This window comes from Molossus molossus, unplaced genomic scaffold (genome assembly GCF_014108415.1).
Source record: "Molossus molossus isolate mMolMol1 unplaced genomic scaffold, mMolMol1.p scaffold_m16_p_14, whole genome shotgun sequence".
Lineage (NCBI taxonomy): Eukaryota > Metazoa > Chordata > Mammalia > Chiroptera > Molossidae > Molossus > Molossus molossus.
The window spans coordinates 55849776-55868527 of NW_023425349.1; the positions used below are offsets into that span (position 1 = coordinate 55849776).

Here is an 18752-nt window from a genome sequence, read left to right on the forward strand (position 1 = left end):
AGAAGTCCTGGTGCTAAGCCTGGGTTGTGTGAATAAGCCCTTGGCAGAGCAGATGAGAACACACGTTTTAGCTACTCCAATCCCCACCCTTGTGCTCTTGAGAGACGTGATGGGTGGAGCCCAAGGCTAAGTCTAGAATCTTTTTTATTTTTGTACTGTAACATTATTTCTCCTGTTTGGGTATTAAACTGCTACCCAAGTAGAAAAATGAATTAAAACTATCCAGGGTTCAAATTATGAACTCAGTAATCTTTATGGGAAAATGATTTTCCTGTAAGAAATCCATTTAGTTGAAGAAAGATTTTTTTACCCAAAATTCTGATGGAATTAGCATAAGGAGTACTTACCAAAAGAGAATGAACACCTAAATTTAAATAACAAATTCTTTAAGCAACTACAATTTGCTTTTTTAAACAAATGTTTCATTTCTATATGATGTTAAGACAGCTTACCAATTTGTTAAAATTGAATAAACATTTAAATAGTAGTAGTTTGGATCTTAATAAAAAAATGATGATTTTATAAAGATTTAATATAGAAGTGATTTTAAAAAATAAAAATAGCTGAGTTTTAAAAGCTACTGCACTGAAGTGAATCACAAAATCATTATCTTAGGTAGCTTTCCTCAAAAGTTTTAAAAAGGGATATTTTTTTAAAATTCCAAAATGATTTTAGAAAATGCTCTTAGTTTGATTAGCTAAAATTAGCTCCAAGCAAGGAAGTGTATTGTAGCACTGTAACACTTAGCCTCACAATAGTTCTTTCAAAATACAGATAACTAGGTAGAGTAGAAGCAATTTCTCAAGACAATCTTGTCTCATGAATGTTCATTCTTCCATGATAAAGTTTAATAATAAACTGAAAATTTTATTGGCTTCTATCCAGACCATTTTAGACATACAAAATAGGGCATTTAACATAATTTATTCTTTTTGCCTATTTCTACCTTTAAAAAATACTGCTATTCACCAAATTTATTCATTTAATATTCTATTCTGTTGGTCCTAAAATCACTGAATTGAATTCAGCTGGAGCAGGAAGGGTCAATCTTATGCTCATATTACTCTAATTATATTTCAGATATTTACTAGGCAAACTATCACATTTATGTATATCAGGAGGTAATTCTGTTCAGAAAGGTTACGTGACATATAGTTAAAATGACTTCTATCAATATGACTAATAGAGACTAATATAAAATTTAATAAATATGTCAACTATAACATCAGAAGAATATTAAATATGTATGAGAAGGTGTGTAGAAATAAGAGTATCTTTTCAAAATTCAAATTCTGGTGTAGTTTAATAATAGACATCAGAACGTTAACACTGAAAAAGTACTGTCATGAATACATTATTCGCAAGAATGTGAGAGAAGAGATCTGTGATGTGTATAATACATTTATCCTGATGTTTTTGAGTGAAGCGAAATTACGTATAGTCTACCTGGCCTCCTATAAGGGAAATGGCATCAAAACCCCAAAAATGGCAAGGAGGATATTCAACATAATGGAGAAAATCAAGGAGAGGGTGGAGTCTAGAAAAGACATTTGCAAATGAACAAAATGTTACAGCTCTAAGGGAGTTAAGGTGTGATAATGAAAATCAGTTGTTCTCATGGGATTTATGTCAATGGATATGTGGCTGTTAACGCATAAAAAGCCTGATGAAACTGAACCCTGGGGAAGGAGTTGCTGATTCTTTTTAGATTACTGAAAGGTGAAAATACCAGGTGGTTTCTGAAGCAAAAGGCCAGATTCATTCTCAAAAACCACGCTAGCCTCCAATTTCTATGTCAAGAAGAAAAAAAAACAACAGAATTAGAAAAACAAAAGTAGGTTTACAGATGTTCGTATAGAAAATAATACAATAATTAATATGTACTAATACAAGAATAGACTCTGTTTTGCATACTCACAACTGTAAACCTACTTTTGCCACACCCTGTATTTCGTGTATCTTAGTACATCTTGGTATTTGAATACTTATTTTAATGCCCAAATGGTAGTGGTCATTCTCTGTATTCAAGTCTACTATGGGACAGCCCCTACACTGCCTCTGCGTGGTACACAGTGGTTACCAAAGAACCCCTTTGTCCTGGCAGCTGTATTTAGGATACTCGTGACTGCAGAAAAATGAAGAAAGAGCCAATCAGGGCCCCTCTGGCCCTTTACCAGGTTCCAGAGCTGCCCTTGGCATGGCCCCTAGAACCTGCAGTCCATAAAGCAAACACCTTCACCATCCCACTATCAAAAGGGCACTTCCTCACACGGGGGCCTCCTGCCGGAAGCTGGAAAGCTCCTGCCATCCTTACAGTGTCCAGATGCGTCCTCTGGTGCTTGGCGCGGTCACTGGAGTTGCTGAACGCCTTCTGGCAGCCCGGATGTTGGCACAAATAAGGCTTCTCGCCCGTGTGACTCCGCAAGTGAATCTTGAGATTTTCGAGCCTTGAAAAGGCCTTCTTGCAACCTTCAAACTAAAAAGAGAAAACAATTTTCAGTTGTTGAGAAAGACCTTGAATGCTTGAGTTGCAGGGACAGAAAAAAAAAGTTCTTAGTTTGTACTTAGCCTAAAACAAAAATTAAATGGAATCCAAACAGTAACAACTATTACTTCTAAATATATCTATATGTTTATGTGAATTGCAGTTTTCCACTGAATATACATGCCACTTTCTGTACCAGATTTGGGTCCCAAACTGATTCTTGTGATTACTTATGTCAGAGAAAATTCACTGTGAGCCATCTGGCTCAGTTAATAAAAATACAGTAATGCGTGTCTTAAAGATTTATTAAAAAATTAACACACTTTTCCATTTCCAAATTGGTCTAAATTGAAGCAACCAGGAAGGAAGAAACTTTTTACAACTAATAAACTAACAGGAAAAATCACAGTGCTGTATGAGAAAAAAAAGTGCATTGAAGATCCAAGAGTTCAAGATGAAAAAGATGTGTGTCACTGAATTATTATAATCATAAACTTGCTTAAATACATTTTAAGGGGTTTTCCAACTCCCAAAAAATTGAACTTGTTAAGGGTGATGCCAAGCCTAATGAGATAAAGTTGTTTGGTTTAAAAAAAAAATTTGTTTTTTCTTTATTGATTTTAGAGAGAGGAAGGGAGAGGGAGAGATAGAAACATTGATGATGCCCACCACTGGGGATCTGGCCCACAACCTGGCATGTGCCCTGACCCGGAATGGAACCGGCAACCTCTTGGTGCATGGGTCAATGCTCAACCACTGAGCCACACTGGCCGGGCAAGAGATACAGTTTTTAAACATGCTTTCAAAAAGGTATTGAAAGACAATTCATTTAATGCTAAATCACTCTCCAGATAAAGTGGTTTTATTATTTATTTATTTATTAAGAATCTTGGTTATCTAGTTCAAGAAGAGAAGAATTAAAAATGAAAGACTGTCAATTTCAAGAAATGCTTCATTGGTTTATCAATACTTATTGATGGTAATTTTTTTAAAAAATGCCTTCTGTGGGCAAAATATCAGTCCCCAATAGCTGGTCGAAGTGATTCCAGTCCTTGAAATGACAATCTCAATAAAGAAAACGTGTTAGAGCAAGGCTGTGAATGAAGCATGAGGGCGAGATGGGCATTTATCCTTTAACTCTCATTGGTGCTAAGCCCCGGAATATTTATGTCACTTTGACAGTTTTAATAGCATTTGAGTTTCCACTGAAAGAGAAACTTATGAATATGGAAAAAAACTAATCAGAACAAAGCATAATATGTTTAAAACAATTAAGAAATCACACTTCTTAGCGAGGAATGTGTGTGTGAAGAGGGGAGTGGATAGGACAGAATCTAAGTAAAGAAGGTAAATACAAGATGCTTTCCATTCAAAATTAGCAGGTATAACCTAACCTTACTTCAAGATTTTTTCATGTAACTCCTTAGTTCACTTACTGATTATAACAGATGATGGAGTATATTGTTCATGAGGGGATGATCTAGGGCTGGCCAGGTTTTAGTTATTTGAATCTTCATTTGTAAGTAAAGGATGAACTAATGAGAAAGGATAGCCAAACATGTCATAACTCCATCTATTTAAGTTGTCCAGATTTTGCATGCGGTAGTATTTTAAGAAATTTGTGAAAGTTGCACTTATTTTTGATTGAGAGTTATACATGTTTCACAGACATATGTTGGTTTATTTCAATTTTGATATTTTGCTTAAAATAATTTTGGTGTTTTCCTGATTTCTATTTCACATAAAAGTAAATTTAGCCTGAACAGAAGATGATTGCTGATGAAGCCAGCTACTTTTCTAGCGGAGTGAAAGACAGAGTGCCATGTCGCTGGAGGGATCGAGGGGCTAAGTGGCTTATTTGCGCAGATTTTCAACTGGGTCTCAAATGAGAATCAAGGGGTTCAAAGTTAACCCCCAATTCACAGCTAAGAGGCCTCTGTTGACCAAACATCTGTTTTTAGGGTTCTCTTTGAATGGCGACTTAGAGCAAACTCCTGGAGCTCAGATTATTTTACTTGGAATCACTTGGTGGACCACACTTAGGTCTAAAATGAGCCTGTGGTTTTGGACGCATCAAACCTATAGCCTATTTCATAGCAAGGCTCTTTTGTAGGGTGGACAGCATTCTGGGGCCAGATCCAGGGGCACATACCCAGACCTGGGCAGGCCCAGCATCCACTCCCTTCTGCATTCCCCAGATCTTGGTAAGAGAAAAGGCTGCATAGTTTTGGCACCAACACGAAAGTGGAGAGCCACTTGAGAATAGATTAATGAGGTTTCTGTGCATATTGGACAAACAAGATCCTTGAACTGACCGTGGAGTGATCAGAGAGATCTCAGACATGTCCTAGAACTAATTCAAACTGTCCAGTGGATCAGACACAAACTGGATCTAGACTAGCGTTTCCAAGGTCTCTAGTTAACTGTCCAATTGAAAGTCAACTAGTGGGCCCTGGCCGGTTTGGCTCAGCGGTTAGAGTGTCCGCCTGCGGTCCGGAGAGACCAGGTTCGGTTCCCGTTAAGGGCATGTGCCTCGGTTGCAGTTTGTCCCCAGCCCTGGTTGGGTCGTGTGGGTGGCAGCCATTCGATGTGTCCCTTTCGCGTCGATGTTTCTCTCTCTCTCTCTCTCTCCCACTCTATCTGAACAAAAAATGGAAAAATGTCCTCGGGTGAGGATAAAAAAAAAAAAAAAAAGAAAGTCAACTAGTGGCTATGATTGCAGTTAAGAGAAGCAATGATCAAAGACCAAGGGGCTTGCTACATTCCAAGCAAGTCAGTGAAAAGTGAACTACATCTCAGATATCCTGACCATTTTTAAACAGCAAAGATGAAGGAAAATATGAACACTCAGACTGAAAATAACAACAGAAAGATGATCTATAAAATCATGAAAATCCAGCTGATTTCAGATGTTTCCTGTGTCACAAGAAAGGCCAAGAGATAAAAGTATCTATATTATTGTATTAGCATCATAGCATTTTCAGGGGAAATGATTAAGAGTGAAGCGACTGTATGATTAAAGGCAAAAGAAAGGATATGTCATGTATTCGGGCTCAATATGCAGCACAGTCTCCCTCTTATTGAAGAAATTCACTTGAAAACACCATAAACCCAAGACCAGTAAAATCAGGCATTGAAGAATGACAAATGGTTTGGTGGGGAGACCTGGCACCCACCCTACCAGGTGTATACAGGGCAGCACACCTGACTGAACCTGCCACACTAACAATTCTGCAAGAGGAAGGAGGTGCTGTTCATCTCTCTAATGGTGTCTGGGTGATACTGGAAAACAAACAATTCTCTAATACATCGTTGTCATTCATTATGGGAATAACCCAGTAATTCAGCGCAAGAATTTCCTCTTCTCAGGCAATTTTATCCCTAGAGTTATAAATTTAATTAAATGCAACTGCATTAAAAATAAACTCAAATTTAGCTAAAACTACAAAATATTGTTACAAAGTACCAAAACTGAATACTTTGGGTATTTAGGCAAATGGACACCTTTTTTCCTTATTATTATTTTTATCAGGTTTTTCAAATCTTTAATGATATCTAAACCTAGGGAAGCGAGGACCACAAGAGGAGTGTTTTCCTTGGTTCGGCCAAATGTTTTCTCATCAAGGTTCCTAAAGTACAAGATCCATCATCCTGAGGTTTACGGTTCAAATTGTCACCAGACTGCTCATGTCACTGCCACCAACCAACCCCTACACAAAAACTGACCGATAGCCTGTCTTAGGTCCTCTCCTACCTGGAATGGCTATGGAGCCAGGAACCTGGGCCCAGTGACACCCAACTAGAACAGGTCCTGAGGCTGCCCGTCATCCAAATGGCCCTCAGGCCCTACCTGAGGAGATGGCAGCAAAACAACGAACAAACTCCCAGAATCCAACAAGACAGCAGGTGGGAGGGTGGGAGGCAGTGATGGTGGGAAAGTGGTCTGGCATACACTAGTAATTTAATCTGACTGGCACTCCCCCAACAAATACCCAGCAAGCCCTATGAGTGTGGCACTATGTGTTAGGCATTGGGAGGAACAAGATGAAGAAAACTCGCCCTGGCTAGTTTTGCTCAGTGGCTAAAGCATCAGCTCCGGGACCGAAGGGTTGCCAGTTCAATTTCTGGTCAAGGGCATGGTCTGGGTTGCAGGTTTGATCCCCAGCCCTGATGGGGGCTGTGCGGGAGACAACTAATCGATGTGTCTCTCTCACATAGATGTTTCTCTCCCCCCCACCCCCCGCCTTCTACTTTGTCTAAAAATCAGTGGAAAATGAAGATTAACAACAACAACAACAACAAAGATGAATAAAACTCAAACTTTGCTCATGGGAAGATGGAAGCAAAGTCAATGTGTATGTCTGGGAAGGTCATAACTAATGACCTTGAGCAGCGATTCTCAAACTCGTGGTACCTGGACCCACATCATCAGCATGCTCTGGGAATTTGTAGGAAATATAAATTCTCGGACCCCACCCCAGATTTACAGAACAAAACCCTGGGGTCGGCGGCCCAACATCTGAATGTTAACAAGCCCTCCAAAAGATTCGGATGAGACAGTGTGCCATTGAGTTCAGGAATGCCATTTATTGCAATCGCTGTCGGTTTTCTTAAGGAAATCTCTTGAGAGAAGTGAGCATCTCAGAATTTACCCATTTCTAATGGCAACAAGAGAGTCACGGGACTAGCAGCAGCCCTAGACTGGAAAGGAACTTCTCCTGTCCAGGGTAAGGCATAGCAATTGGGACAAAAGCTCAGACTGCCAATCCCATACTAGGGATTCTTTAAACTCCCCTCTCTTTAATCTGCTGCCAGGCAGATGTCTGGTTCTGAAAGAGGTATGACTACAAGTTCCCTCAGTGGCCTCCTGACCAACAAAACAGCCCACATTTCTTGTGCCCAATCCAGTCCCCTGTCGAGAAAAAACACTGGAGGGGAGCCATTGTTTCCCATTTGCACATTTCAGTGACTTTACAGACACAGAAGAACAAAACATGAAGCTGGGAGTGACAGAGCTTCAAATCCCATGGGGTTTGAAAATACAGCATTGCATGAAGCCTCACTCTGGAGAAATGTCTCTAACTCTGTGGCTGTTTTCAAGTAACCAACTTTAATTAAAAAGTATAAGTTGCCTTAAACCCAGAGAACCCTAGCTTGCATCACTTTGCTAATTTAGGAGATTATTTCATATTTAAAGGATCACAAATGAACTGTAATCACCATCTCTATATATTGGCTTGATTGCAGATTGCTGACATTAGGTGGCATTAAGATGACCTTTGAAATATTACTTTCCCTTTCTATTAGAGGCTTTTGTGTAAGGTTCTGAAAATGAAAGGCTCATTAGACACCATTAAAATAGGATTTATTCCATATGTGTAACCAATAATCAAGTAGACTATTACTCCCTCCCCTAATCGGCTCCTTAGCGTGCTGAGAAGCACAAGTTCATATCCAAAGTACTAATAACAGCAAACCTTTCCTGATCAGGTTTCTATACCATCACTAAAGTCAACAAGACCCAAACAGAAAGGAGTCTATGATGCTGGACATGCTTTTTAAAAATATACACTTGATTTCAATTAAGGCTCAGTGTTTACGACCCTTGGAAGTATTCACTTTTACAATTTCATGGGTCAAGACCAATTAATCCCATTAGCGGTGGTTGATGCTGTGATCGGCTGGGCAGCTCCGGGAAATGGGCGATGAATTATATGGTAATTTACATCTTCCATTTACAGTCCAAGACAATAGCAATGAAAGGCCCTGGTGGGAAGGTCAGCAAATATTTCTCATGCCATGGATATAGCCAAGGTTGATTTCCACAATAAGGCCAAGAATTCAAGTCCACTTGAATCATGGACCTACCTACAAAAGGTGTACATGAAAGACCGTTTCTCCTGAGGCTGAGAGGCCAAAGGAACAGCCGAGCACCAAGGGCCTCCTCACACACCGCGAAGGGGTGAGACATCTGACTTATGTATTCAGCTGGATTCAGAAATGTCCTTCTGGGAAAGCGCCTCCCAGCTGCAGGTACTCACGAGTAACCTTGCATGTTGTTAAAATGCAGACTATGATTTGTAGGTGTGGAGTGAGGCCTGAGATTCTGCATTTCTAACAATCTCCGAGGTGATCCTTCCTTAAATGTTGAGTATTCGAAGATTACGTTTTGAGAAGTAGGTTCTAGGGATCATTAAACTCTCCTCAGGCTGAAAATGTACAATTTGATGAGACTTTTCTTTTTTTTTTTTTTTAAAGGAGGACACAAAATAAATAAAAGAACTAGAGCAAGAAAAAAAGAATGAAGGGCTTGTTTCTGATGAACCAAACAGTGGCAGCTTCATCCTTAAAAGTGTGGAAGAGTAAAATCTAATTTTAAAATTTAGGTTGGGAAGATAACAGAAAGTGTTGTCTGGGGGAAAAAAGGCAGAAGAAAAATCAGGATAAAAAGAGACAAAGAATCAAAACAGAAAGACTTCCGAAGCACACTGGGGCCGTCTGACTTTGTTTCTTTTTCAGTCTCAGTCACATTTGGACATATGGTCTGCCTTGTGCCACCCTGTGGATTCTGTACCCTGTGCATCCTGATTATCACTGGATGCTACAGCAAATCTTGGTATTTACCACATCAGTTTGTAGAAAGTGTTACATAAAAGGAAAGAAAGAAAATGATTCAAATGTTTTGAAGCGTTCAAAAAGTAACTAGTTGGCGGATTCACTGCACTGAGTAATGCGGAGGCCTTCCCCTCCTGCCTGTTCACAGCACCAACTCTGCAAGGAGGGAGATGTCCTCATCTCCTTTTGTGACCCTACTCATGTTTCTAGTCTAACTGCCCCATCCCCAGGACCATCACAAAACGTGATACCCATAGAAAAGGACTTCCTACGTTTCCTTTGGTGGCTAAAGGTAACACCTGATTTTATAATATTTCAAAGGTTCTACGCGGAAGAATAGTGGCCTCAATGGAAAAGTATTGAAAGTCATGGCAGGGGTACTCCCCGTTAATCTGAGAGTTCTCTTGACGTCAGGGAAATTGGTGTACCCCAAACCGATTTTCCCAGGGTTCCAAGTGCCTAAATAGACTTGCAATTGCACTTCTGACGACAGCCTTTAATGATTCCCTGCCCTTCGGTTTGGCTGGGGTCGCTGGAGGGGGAAGAGACTATGACACTTTGGCCTCAATGACTCAACCACGTCAGCGCCATTCATCTGGCATTCTGAAGGGACCGACAGTACTCATTTATCCAGATTTTCTGGAACTATTAAAAATTTTGTAGAATTAATATAAAACCCTTTGTGTAATGTTTTCCTAAGCCATAATAAAGAGATCCCAGTTACTCTGTTTTTCCTGGTTATTTTGGTGTACAAAATGAATCTATTAACTAGCTCATAAATACAGCTCCCTGGCTTGTTGTGCTTCTTGTTTTTGATTAAGAAATCTGTATAAAACAAAGGTTACCTAAATGGGCAGTATGTATGTGTTTCTTATTGGGTGAAGGCAATTTGTTGCTTTTCAACATTTTGGGTCATGGGTAGCAATTGTTCTTTAAAAGGGTACTTTAAATGAGGTGACAAAATAAGTGAAGGGTGCGCTTAAAAAAACGAAAATGGAAAAAATGTTTTCGAGAAGCCACATGACAATGTAGAGAGAAATGTATTATTTTTGTGCCAACATTTGAACCATATTAAATTTTTATGGAAATTATGAAGTGTCTGGTTTATAACAATTGCAAGGGGTTGGGGACAAATGGAACCTCATCATGGGCATTATATTCACAACTGGAAAAACAATACTCCACAGTGCAACACTGGTATTTAAGACAGATCCTTCAGCCTCCTCCAGTTACTCAACAAATATAAAGTACCATATATTATTCATGTTGTGTCACTACAATGCCAGAAAGTTATAATCTCAAACAAAGAATTATTTCTGCGAGTGAATACATAATTTTTAAAAAATTGGTTGTCTGGGATTGTTTATACATAGTAATAAGTGCGTTACCTGATATTTTGTTGGTACTGTTTATTAGCATTGATTTCCTGCAGCTCCAAATATGTATCCACTAAAGTGTGTATATTTCAGAGGTTCACACTCAAACCTCTATAAATGTACATCGATTATATGCCAGCAGAGCAAATATAGTTAAGGCCGCGTAACTGACCTTGCATAAACATATCTAAAAGCAGTCAAATCATTTAGTTTTCTATACCTGTGTTTCTGACCACCACGTAGCCACATAGATTTCCATAAACATGTATCTACACAAGCATGGTATTTTGGGGAAGGATATATATATTCATATACATAAAAGCTACTTTCAGATGTTCTGCTACTCCCTATTAATGAAAACATTGTTTCAAATTCTTTAAGTACAAGTCTATACACCAGGGATTGAGTTGCTTGCATACTTGGCACTTTCTTAGGCTCTGCATACACAAAAGAAACAGCAGGCTCCAACCTACATTTCCTACAGTCATAGAACATTCCCGGAGATCGATACATACCTAGAATAAATTTAGAATTTGACCCAGCCTGCTGCAACACTCCCAAATTATTTTCTATATACTAAAGGTGAGGAAACGGAGAGAGAAAATGAGAGAGACGTCCTTTGGATTGTAGGCATTATTTTAGGCATTTAAAAAAAAAAATGTCAGAAACGTTCTTTAAAACTAGGTTTCTGTAAAAGGTCTCTAAAGTTTCAGATGACAGGCAGGGATAGATGAAGTAAAAGAGAACCAAGTAAGCAAAAGAAAAGAAGTGAAAACACAGACAGGGAGACAGGTCAATGAGGGGTGTGGCATGCATGTGGTCACCCCCCCCCCCCATCCCATCACCTCCCCGCCTCTCCCACTGGCTCGAGGCCAGTCCAGCTGCAGCTCCTTGATGAAGCTGCATGCTCCTTTCTACCCCTGTGCCTCTGCTACTCTCTGTGCCTGGCGACATCCTACTGACCCTTTCTCTAGCTTGGTGTCCTCTCCTCTGTGACACCTCCCTTGACGTTCTCACCAAGGCACAATGGGTCACTCCTCAAGCTCCTACCACACCTCGCCCACTGACCTGCAGAACATGGAGCTACACTAATTGGATTGTTTGTCTCCACCACTAGGCTCTGAGATTTATGAGGACAAGGAACTGTGTCTTATTAATCTTTTTATTGCCAGCACTGGGTACAGTGCTTGGCGTATATTCAAGTGACCACAGATTATTTGCTAAATTAATGCTGAACAAAATAGACAAAATGAACTCTTTGTAAAAAAAAAAAAAACATATTGATTTCCTAGACTTCCTTGTGTAGTAAGCTCATTAAGGTCTTTTAATTAGGTAGGGCCAGTTACTGCTCATGATGACATCAAATGGTCAACATCGAAAAAGCTATAAAATGCATTTATGGGTTTTGCTGGATTTTAATGTTCTATAGAACTACTGTAAAATATATATTTAATTATTTTAAATCTAATTATGTGAGGAAACAATACTAATAACAACATATGGTTGCATTTTTTTTTTTTTTGCGTGTGGATGAGATGCATTAACTTCTTTATTGATGTTCTGAGAAATTTGTAGCAATACCACTGAAGTGTGTGAACTATTTTCACACTGCACCCCTTTCCAAACTTGAGCTAAACATACACCCATTGGGAACATGCTATGTTATTAGCAATAACTCAAGGCACATAAATGTGTGCGCCTTCTTCATGCATAAAGGAAAAGAAGCTTTTAAATTGCCCTTTAAAAGCTGAGCTAATATGCTCTAAAACATGCCAGGAAAGAGCCTCTCATCAGAGCGTCTCATGCAAAGAAAAAACAAATCTTTGGGATCTTGTCCTTAATTGCCCTGGGTCAAATAACCCCAAAGAGCAGGTCAAGAAATTTCCCATGCTGCCAGCCCCTGCCCATCCTATAGGCAACCTCCCTGAATGGTAGGCAGACACTATAGTTCCACATGACCCCAGGTCATAATCATGCCTAGCTCCAGAGCTTTCGATGTTGAGAGTACAGGGGCAGCAGCGAGGTCTTGGCTCTGCCTTTCCAGTTGGCAGCGGCCTGGCTGCCCTGTAATTGTATTTGACGGCAAAGACGAGACGTGCCACTGTCTGCCTTCAGTTTTATTAAGAATTGGCATGCTTGGTTTAACAGAACTAAGCAATATATTTATTTACTATGGTGTTTCCCAAAATGATTGCTGAATTCTGTCATCTCTTGACTGAAAAACTGTTTGCAGGTTGCAACAGAATGTATGCTAACATACGTACAGCAACACAAACCTCCAAGGCAAACTGTTTAAGTCAATTTGCTACCATATAGGCACATCGGTGCAAATATGTGCAGATGCACTTGTGGGTGCAGCCATGGGCACACGCTGTAACACTTGCACACATATCCCACACAGATTCGGTGATAAATGTATGTGTTTAAGATCTGTGTGCAGGGGTGTAGAGGCAAACATGAATTTGCCAAGAGAGAAAAGGAAATTCACACATGAAGAGAATAATTTACCATAAATTGGCCCACACTGAGTTTATTCCAAAAAAACAGAGTGCAAGATGCCAAACTTTTAATGGCTCTTACTATTCCAGATTTGGCCCTGACAAGCTTTGGAAGAGATGCAAGTGGGCAGGAAAGATGGGATTAAAAAATTATATCTTAAGCCTTTTCACTTTTAAATGTAAAATTTCCACCACTGTGACAGGAGGAAAGAGCGTGGCAGGGATATTTTCCTGACACTGTGCTTTCCTCAACAAAAAGCCATCGATTTTCATTATGCATTGCTTAAATATAAATTCTGTACTTGCTAAAAGTCATCAGCGACTGGCTGCCTAAAATAAGAAGCAGATACGAAAACCATGGAACTCAGAGCCTGCATTAGCCCTGGCGGCCGTTGCGAAGGTGTGAGCTCAGAGTGATGCCTCCGGCGGCTCCCCAGTCCGAGGGTTGACGGTCTTTGTGACAGCCCACTCTGGTTCATCAAAACCACTCACTCGCTTGCTTCCAAAAGGCAGCACTTCCAGTTTTCTTTCTTTCACAGCTGAGCTTTTCCGCGTGGCTTTCCTCTCACATGCCTGACAGGCACTCAGCAGATGCTCGGAAAACCTTCCATTTCTTCCACTTGCTCTTCTTCCCTGTTCTGATTTAAACTCCCTACCCTCTCTCTGCGCCCTTCTCCTTCCTGGCTATCGAGATAATTGTTCTCACACCTTGCTTCTTCTTCCTATATGCCCATGGTTCACCCCTGGGCAAGAAAGTGCCATTAAATCCCTTGACCCTTTCCAGTTACAGCCTTTTAAGGTTTCGAGACCAACAGGATATTCAATCACTGTAAGCATGCACTGAGTTTGACCCCTATAATTATTAGAAAAACACCTTGGCTAAGAATTGTAATGTCAATCCCCTCAACTATTCTCCTTAACACAACTGCCACCCCTTTCTCTGCAGCTTGACTCCACTTATCCCAAGAACGATAGGTCTCCATAAAATTCTACCTCTAAGTGTCAAGTTTGGACCGGATACAGATCACCTCAGACGCTTTAATTTCATGAGACTGTTGGTCTATTAATTAGAGTACTTGGCGTTTTCATTGAGTTTAAACGACGGTTGTTTCTTATTTTTCAAAGAAATAAAAATAATGAGTAAATTATGTTTTTTCTAAAATACGTTTCTTCTTTTACTTTATCTTCTTTGTCATCCTACAGAGCCAACAATCCTTACATGAAAGTACTTAGCACCAAGTAAATTCTCAATAAAAGTTAGCCATTATGATAATCTTTTATGTAGTCCAATTATGTAGTATTAGTATCCCCACCTTCACAGGTGAAGGGAATTGAGGCCCGGGGAGGTGAAATGACTTGCCAAAGTCACACAGCTAGGACGTGGCAGAGCAGTGACTAGAATCGTGGCTTTCTGGCTCAATTATTTAACCAAGTATTTCCTCCATGCAACTCCAATAAATATTACTTCTCAAGAGTTCAAACAGATCAAGGAAGAAACATATAATGGACGGAGTCCAAATGCACTTTTTCTTCTGTTTCTTTACACAGTGAAAAATATTAGCAATTTAAATGTACTGTAGCCAATAGGGTCAACTATCCTTAATTATATACCTCATTCTCACCAAAGTCTGAACATAGAATGAAGTCATTAATAATCAGTATTGTGAACCTTATGTTCTTGGCATAATCTTCCTAATTGCAATTCTCAAATTAAAAAAAAAAAAAGTAAACATCTGTAAGCCTCTCAGATGCTTGGGATGCTTAGAATCAAATGCAAAGTGAAACCTGGCATGGAACAGTCAACCTGAGGATTCTAGAAGGAACTTGAGGCTGCACATCAGCTAATGAAATACCTTACTAATTTCGTTAAATAAAGGGGTTCCTGAATTTACTACCAATTTACCATTTCACTATTTTCCTTTGTTGGATACAAGAATCCAACCTGCATGATATCAGACTATCATCTCTTGACCTACACCTCTCCTCTGAGCTCCAGATCCTACTGCTTATTCAATATCTCTATAGTGATGGGTCACAGGCACATCAAAGTAAACATCCCAACACTTAACAATGACCTTTTCCCCAAAACAGAGTCTTCACTCCCTGTCCTCTATTCACCCAGCAATGCAGAGATGCAGTCTGGAAGCAACCCTTGACATCTCCTTCTCCCATATATCCATTTCTAATCTCCCAATCCTCAAAAGTATCTCTCAAAATGTTTACTTCTCTCCATCAACATTTAACCTCCCCTACTCTAAGCCACCATCCCTTATCTGGTCTACTTCAATAATCTCCTAACGGGTCTCCCCCATCCGCACTCATCCCCACCCACCATCTAGTCTCCACACGGCTGCCAGGGTTCTCTTTTGAAAACCAGAAATCTGATCATGTCACTTCCCTGTATCAAATTCTTCAAATAAAGACCAAAACCTCATCCTTAGCTCACCCCCGTTCCTTCCTGCTCTCTCCCTTAGCTTAAGCCTCACAGGTCTTTCAGTTCCTCAAAAGTGTCATACCTTTTTCACCTCAGGGCATTTGCACATGCTCTTTCCTTTGTCTGGAAAAATGTTTTCCTCCCATTTGCCTGGTTAAATCCTACTCATCTTTTAGAGCTTAGCTGAAATATCCCTTTTTGAGCAAAGCAGTCTCTGTCCCCATGCCCAGGCTTAGTCTCCCATGTATATGCTCTCATAACATCCTCAAGGAACGGGAGCTCATTTAGGACAAGAACCTGGCTGGTCTTTTTCCTGATGCACAAGTGTGCACAGTAAGTTCCCAATGCAGCTTTGTTAGATCATTGAAAAATGAGTTTTTACATATTAAAATGCGAGCTATTTATTTTAAAATGCTTTCTTTCCCCCCTACCTCCTTTCCTTTCTCTTTTTAAAGCTATGTTTCCAGGGCTTAAAATCCACTCAGAATAGCTGTGTGCTCATACAAACAGTGCTTGTTCTAACAAACAATGGAGAACAATGAAAGATGAGTAAAACTTAAAGAACAGACCCTACGGTCTGGAGCAAAAAAAAAAAAAAAAATACTTGTGAAGCCCTCTATAATTTCTAAGTGCTATATGAAATGCAAATGTTTTCTAGATTCCAACTGCACACACAGAAATATCTCAACTCATTTTGACAAAGTTATCCACCAGGGAGATGAATAAATAGCTTCACTAAATACATATGGTGCAATTATACCCAGCAATAAGTGACAATAGGTCTTGCTCTATAGTAATCTAAAAATTCAAAGCTCAATTATTTCAGCTGCTCAGTAAATAATGCTGAAAAGACATGGTGGTAAAGCAACTTAAGAACAGACTGTATTAGTGAACACTAATGATCTCTTTATGATCCACAGAGCCACTTCTTTTTCTTCTGAAAGAAAGAAAGCTTTTCGTAAATTAAGGGAAAAAAATAGACATCCATGAGCTACAGCCAAGAACAAAATGAAAGCAGGGAGGACTCCTTTTGATCTTTCAAGGGTAGTATTTAGTTAAAGAATGTACGCTGGACTGCAGAAAAACATGACCAGAAACGTGAGTATTTGGAACCTGGAAAATATAGTTGCTGGCAGCTGGCCTTTTAAAAATATATTTATAAGGGGGGGAAAAAAGGACCTGTCTGTCCAGCTCCAAATTTCAGGGCAAACTGACACGGACTTTAATGAAAGGGGTCAGTTTCAGACTTCTCTTTAGAATGCAGAAGCACTGCAAGTAATTGGTATAATTAGCAGTTCAGATATGCAAATCAGATTCAAACTTAAAATGACTGAGATGGAAAGCAACCTCAACAGGAAAAAGAGAAAGAGAAGCATGAAAAAGAAAACCCTTGGCCCTTCTAAATGCTGGGGGTCAGCTGATGTGTGGCTGACCCCCACAAGGAAGACAGATGGGGACACTAGGTCACCAGATGACATCCACGGTGCAGGTGCGAGGGAACACCGGAAGCCGCCTAGCCAGGTCCTCCAGACCAAGAGCACCTGCAGAGTGACAATCAACAAGGCAGATCTGAAACTACGGCCCCATTTAGTAGAGCTCTCGTCTGCCTGCTCTCTGGACTTGTGGTGGTTATTATTTTTCTAATTTGAGCAAACCATGTAAGCTTTTGGCGCCTCAAAAAAATAAAATCATATGGCCAGTAAAAATGTTTACTTAAAGGAAAAAGTTTTGAACGGCATCGGTTTCCTTCTTGACTCAGCAGCCTGACTACTGGGAACTGCTAACCTACCTTGCTGCTCTTCTGCTGGTCTGGGACCCACCCACTCGTGGCCCACTTGAGCCAGAAGCCTCTAAAGGGCAACACCACCATGGGGGATGTCATGGCACTCTCTGGCCTTCCGGACCTGACCAGGCTCACTCAGTTTGTACTTTCTTTTTTTTGGGGGGGGGGAGGAGGAGAGAGAGAGAGAGAGAGAAACATCAACGTGAGAGAGACATGTCGACTGGCTGCCTCCTGCATGACCCCACCAGGGTCGGGGACAAATCACAACCGAGGTACATGCACGCTTGACTGGAATCGAACCCGAGACTCCTTGGTCTGCGGGCCGACCCTTCAACTACTGAGCCAAGCCGGCCAGGGCAGGACTTTCTTTGCACACTATTTTTCCTGCATAATTCTTTACTCATCTGCCATTCCATGAAATTTTCAGCAATCATCTGCATAACGGCTCTCTCCCGAGTTCTGCATCTGTCTTGCCGGCTCGTTTCCAAAACCTAACACAGTGCTGGACCCTGTGCCAGGGGCTCAGGGAAGAAAAATGACAAAATCTGGGGTTGATGGGTAACATTAGGTCAGATCATCCGATTATCAAAGCTCCTCTCCGATCATCATTTATTCAGTGATCAAAAAATCAAATTACCGAAAATTTATCAAGGATTATTTGTATGGAGACCTGAAACAATTACAGACCAAACGTTATCCTAGAACAGTACTTCCCAGACTTTAATGTGCACCCAGATCTCCCGAGGAACTCATTATAAGGCCAACTCTGATTCACCAGGTCTGGAGTGAGGCCTGAGAATCTGTATTAAAAAAAACAACAACAACAACTCTCGAGAGATGCTGATGATGCCCAAGCCTCGCTTTCAACTGTAAGGTCCTCGGAGTGAAATTGATAACCCAAACATCTTTTCTCCCACAGGAATCTTATTTATTTTGTATTTTAGAAACCACACTGTAATTATTACCTGGGTGCTTCCTGGTTTACATATTCACACAGGTGTCTCGTTGGGGGCGGGGTAACGGATCACTGTTTCTTGATTTTTTCTGGAATGTGGGGTCTGCACTAAATGTATTCTCTCTGGGAAACTCTGCATGTTTCCAGGACATTTAGCCATGTCCTTGGCACTGCCCCGATGAAAGGTTTACTTACATCAAGAAAATTTGGCCAAAAAAAAGTACATCCTTTTTATGATAAAGTCTTTTGAGTATACACACACACACACACACACACACACACACACACACACATTTTTGTAGTTCTTTGCACAAATTAGTGCATATGCAGCACCCAGCCATTTATAAAACACAGAGAATCCTCTTCTGTAGGATTTCATCCCATTTCTGTGATCGATTGCTGCACAAATCTTTCTTCCAGCAGTTTCCAAGCCATTGTAGGAAGCCCGAAACAGGCTGGTGGATATTGATATTTTGATCTTTTACACCAACTTCTATATCTATTAATATTCAATGATTCCTTTGTAAAGTGACAGGGTTTAGGTTGTCTCCCCAAATAAATGACACAATAACACAGATGTTTCCTGTAGGCAATACCTGTGTGTCT

The 18752-nt window shown here is 40.2% G+C and overlaps 1 protein-coding gene across 2 annotated transcripts in view; it reads right to left on the reverse strand.

The window, feature by feature from the left end:
• GLIS3 (GLIS family zinc finger 3) overlaps window positions 1–18752 on the reverse strand; it is a 469129-nt gene that overhangs the window by 110428 nt on the left and 339949 nt on the right. For both annotated transcript variants that reach the window (XM_036261134.1, XM_036261133.1), the window contains one exon: window positions 2315–2476. In XM_036261134.1, the coding sequence (XP_036117027.1) occupies window positions 2315–2476 (162 nt within the window). The remainder of the gene's footprint in view (window positions 1–2314; window positions 2477–18752) is intronic.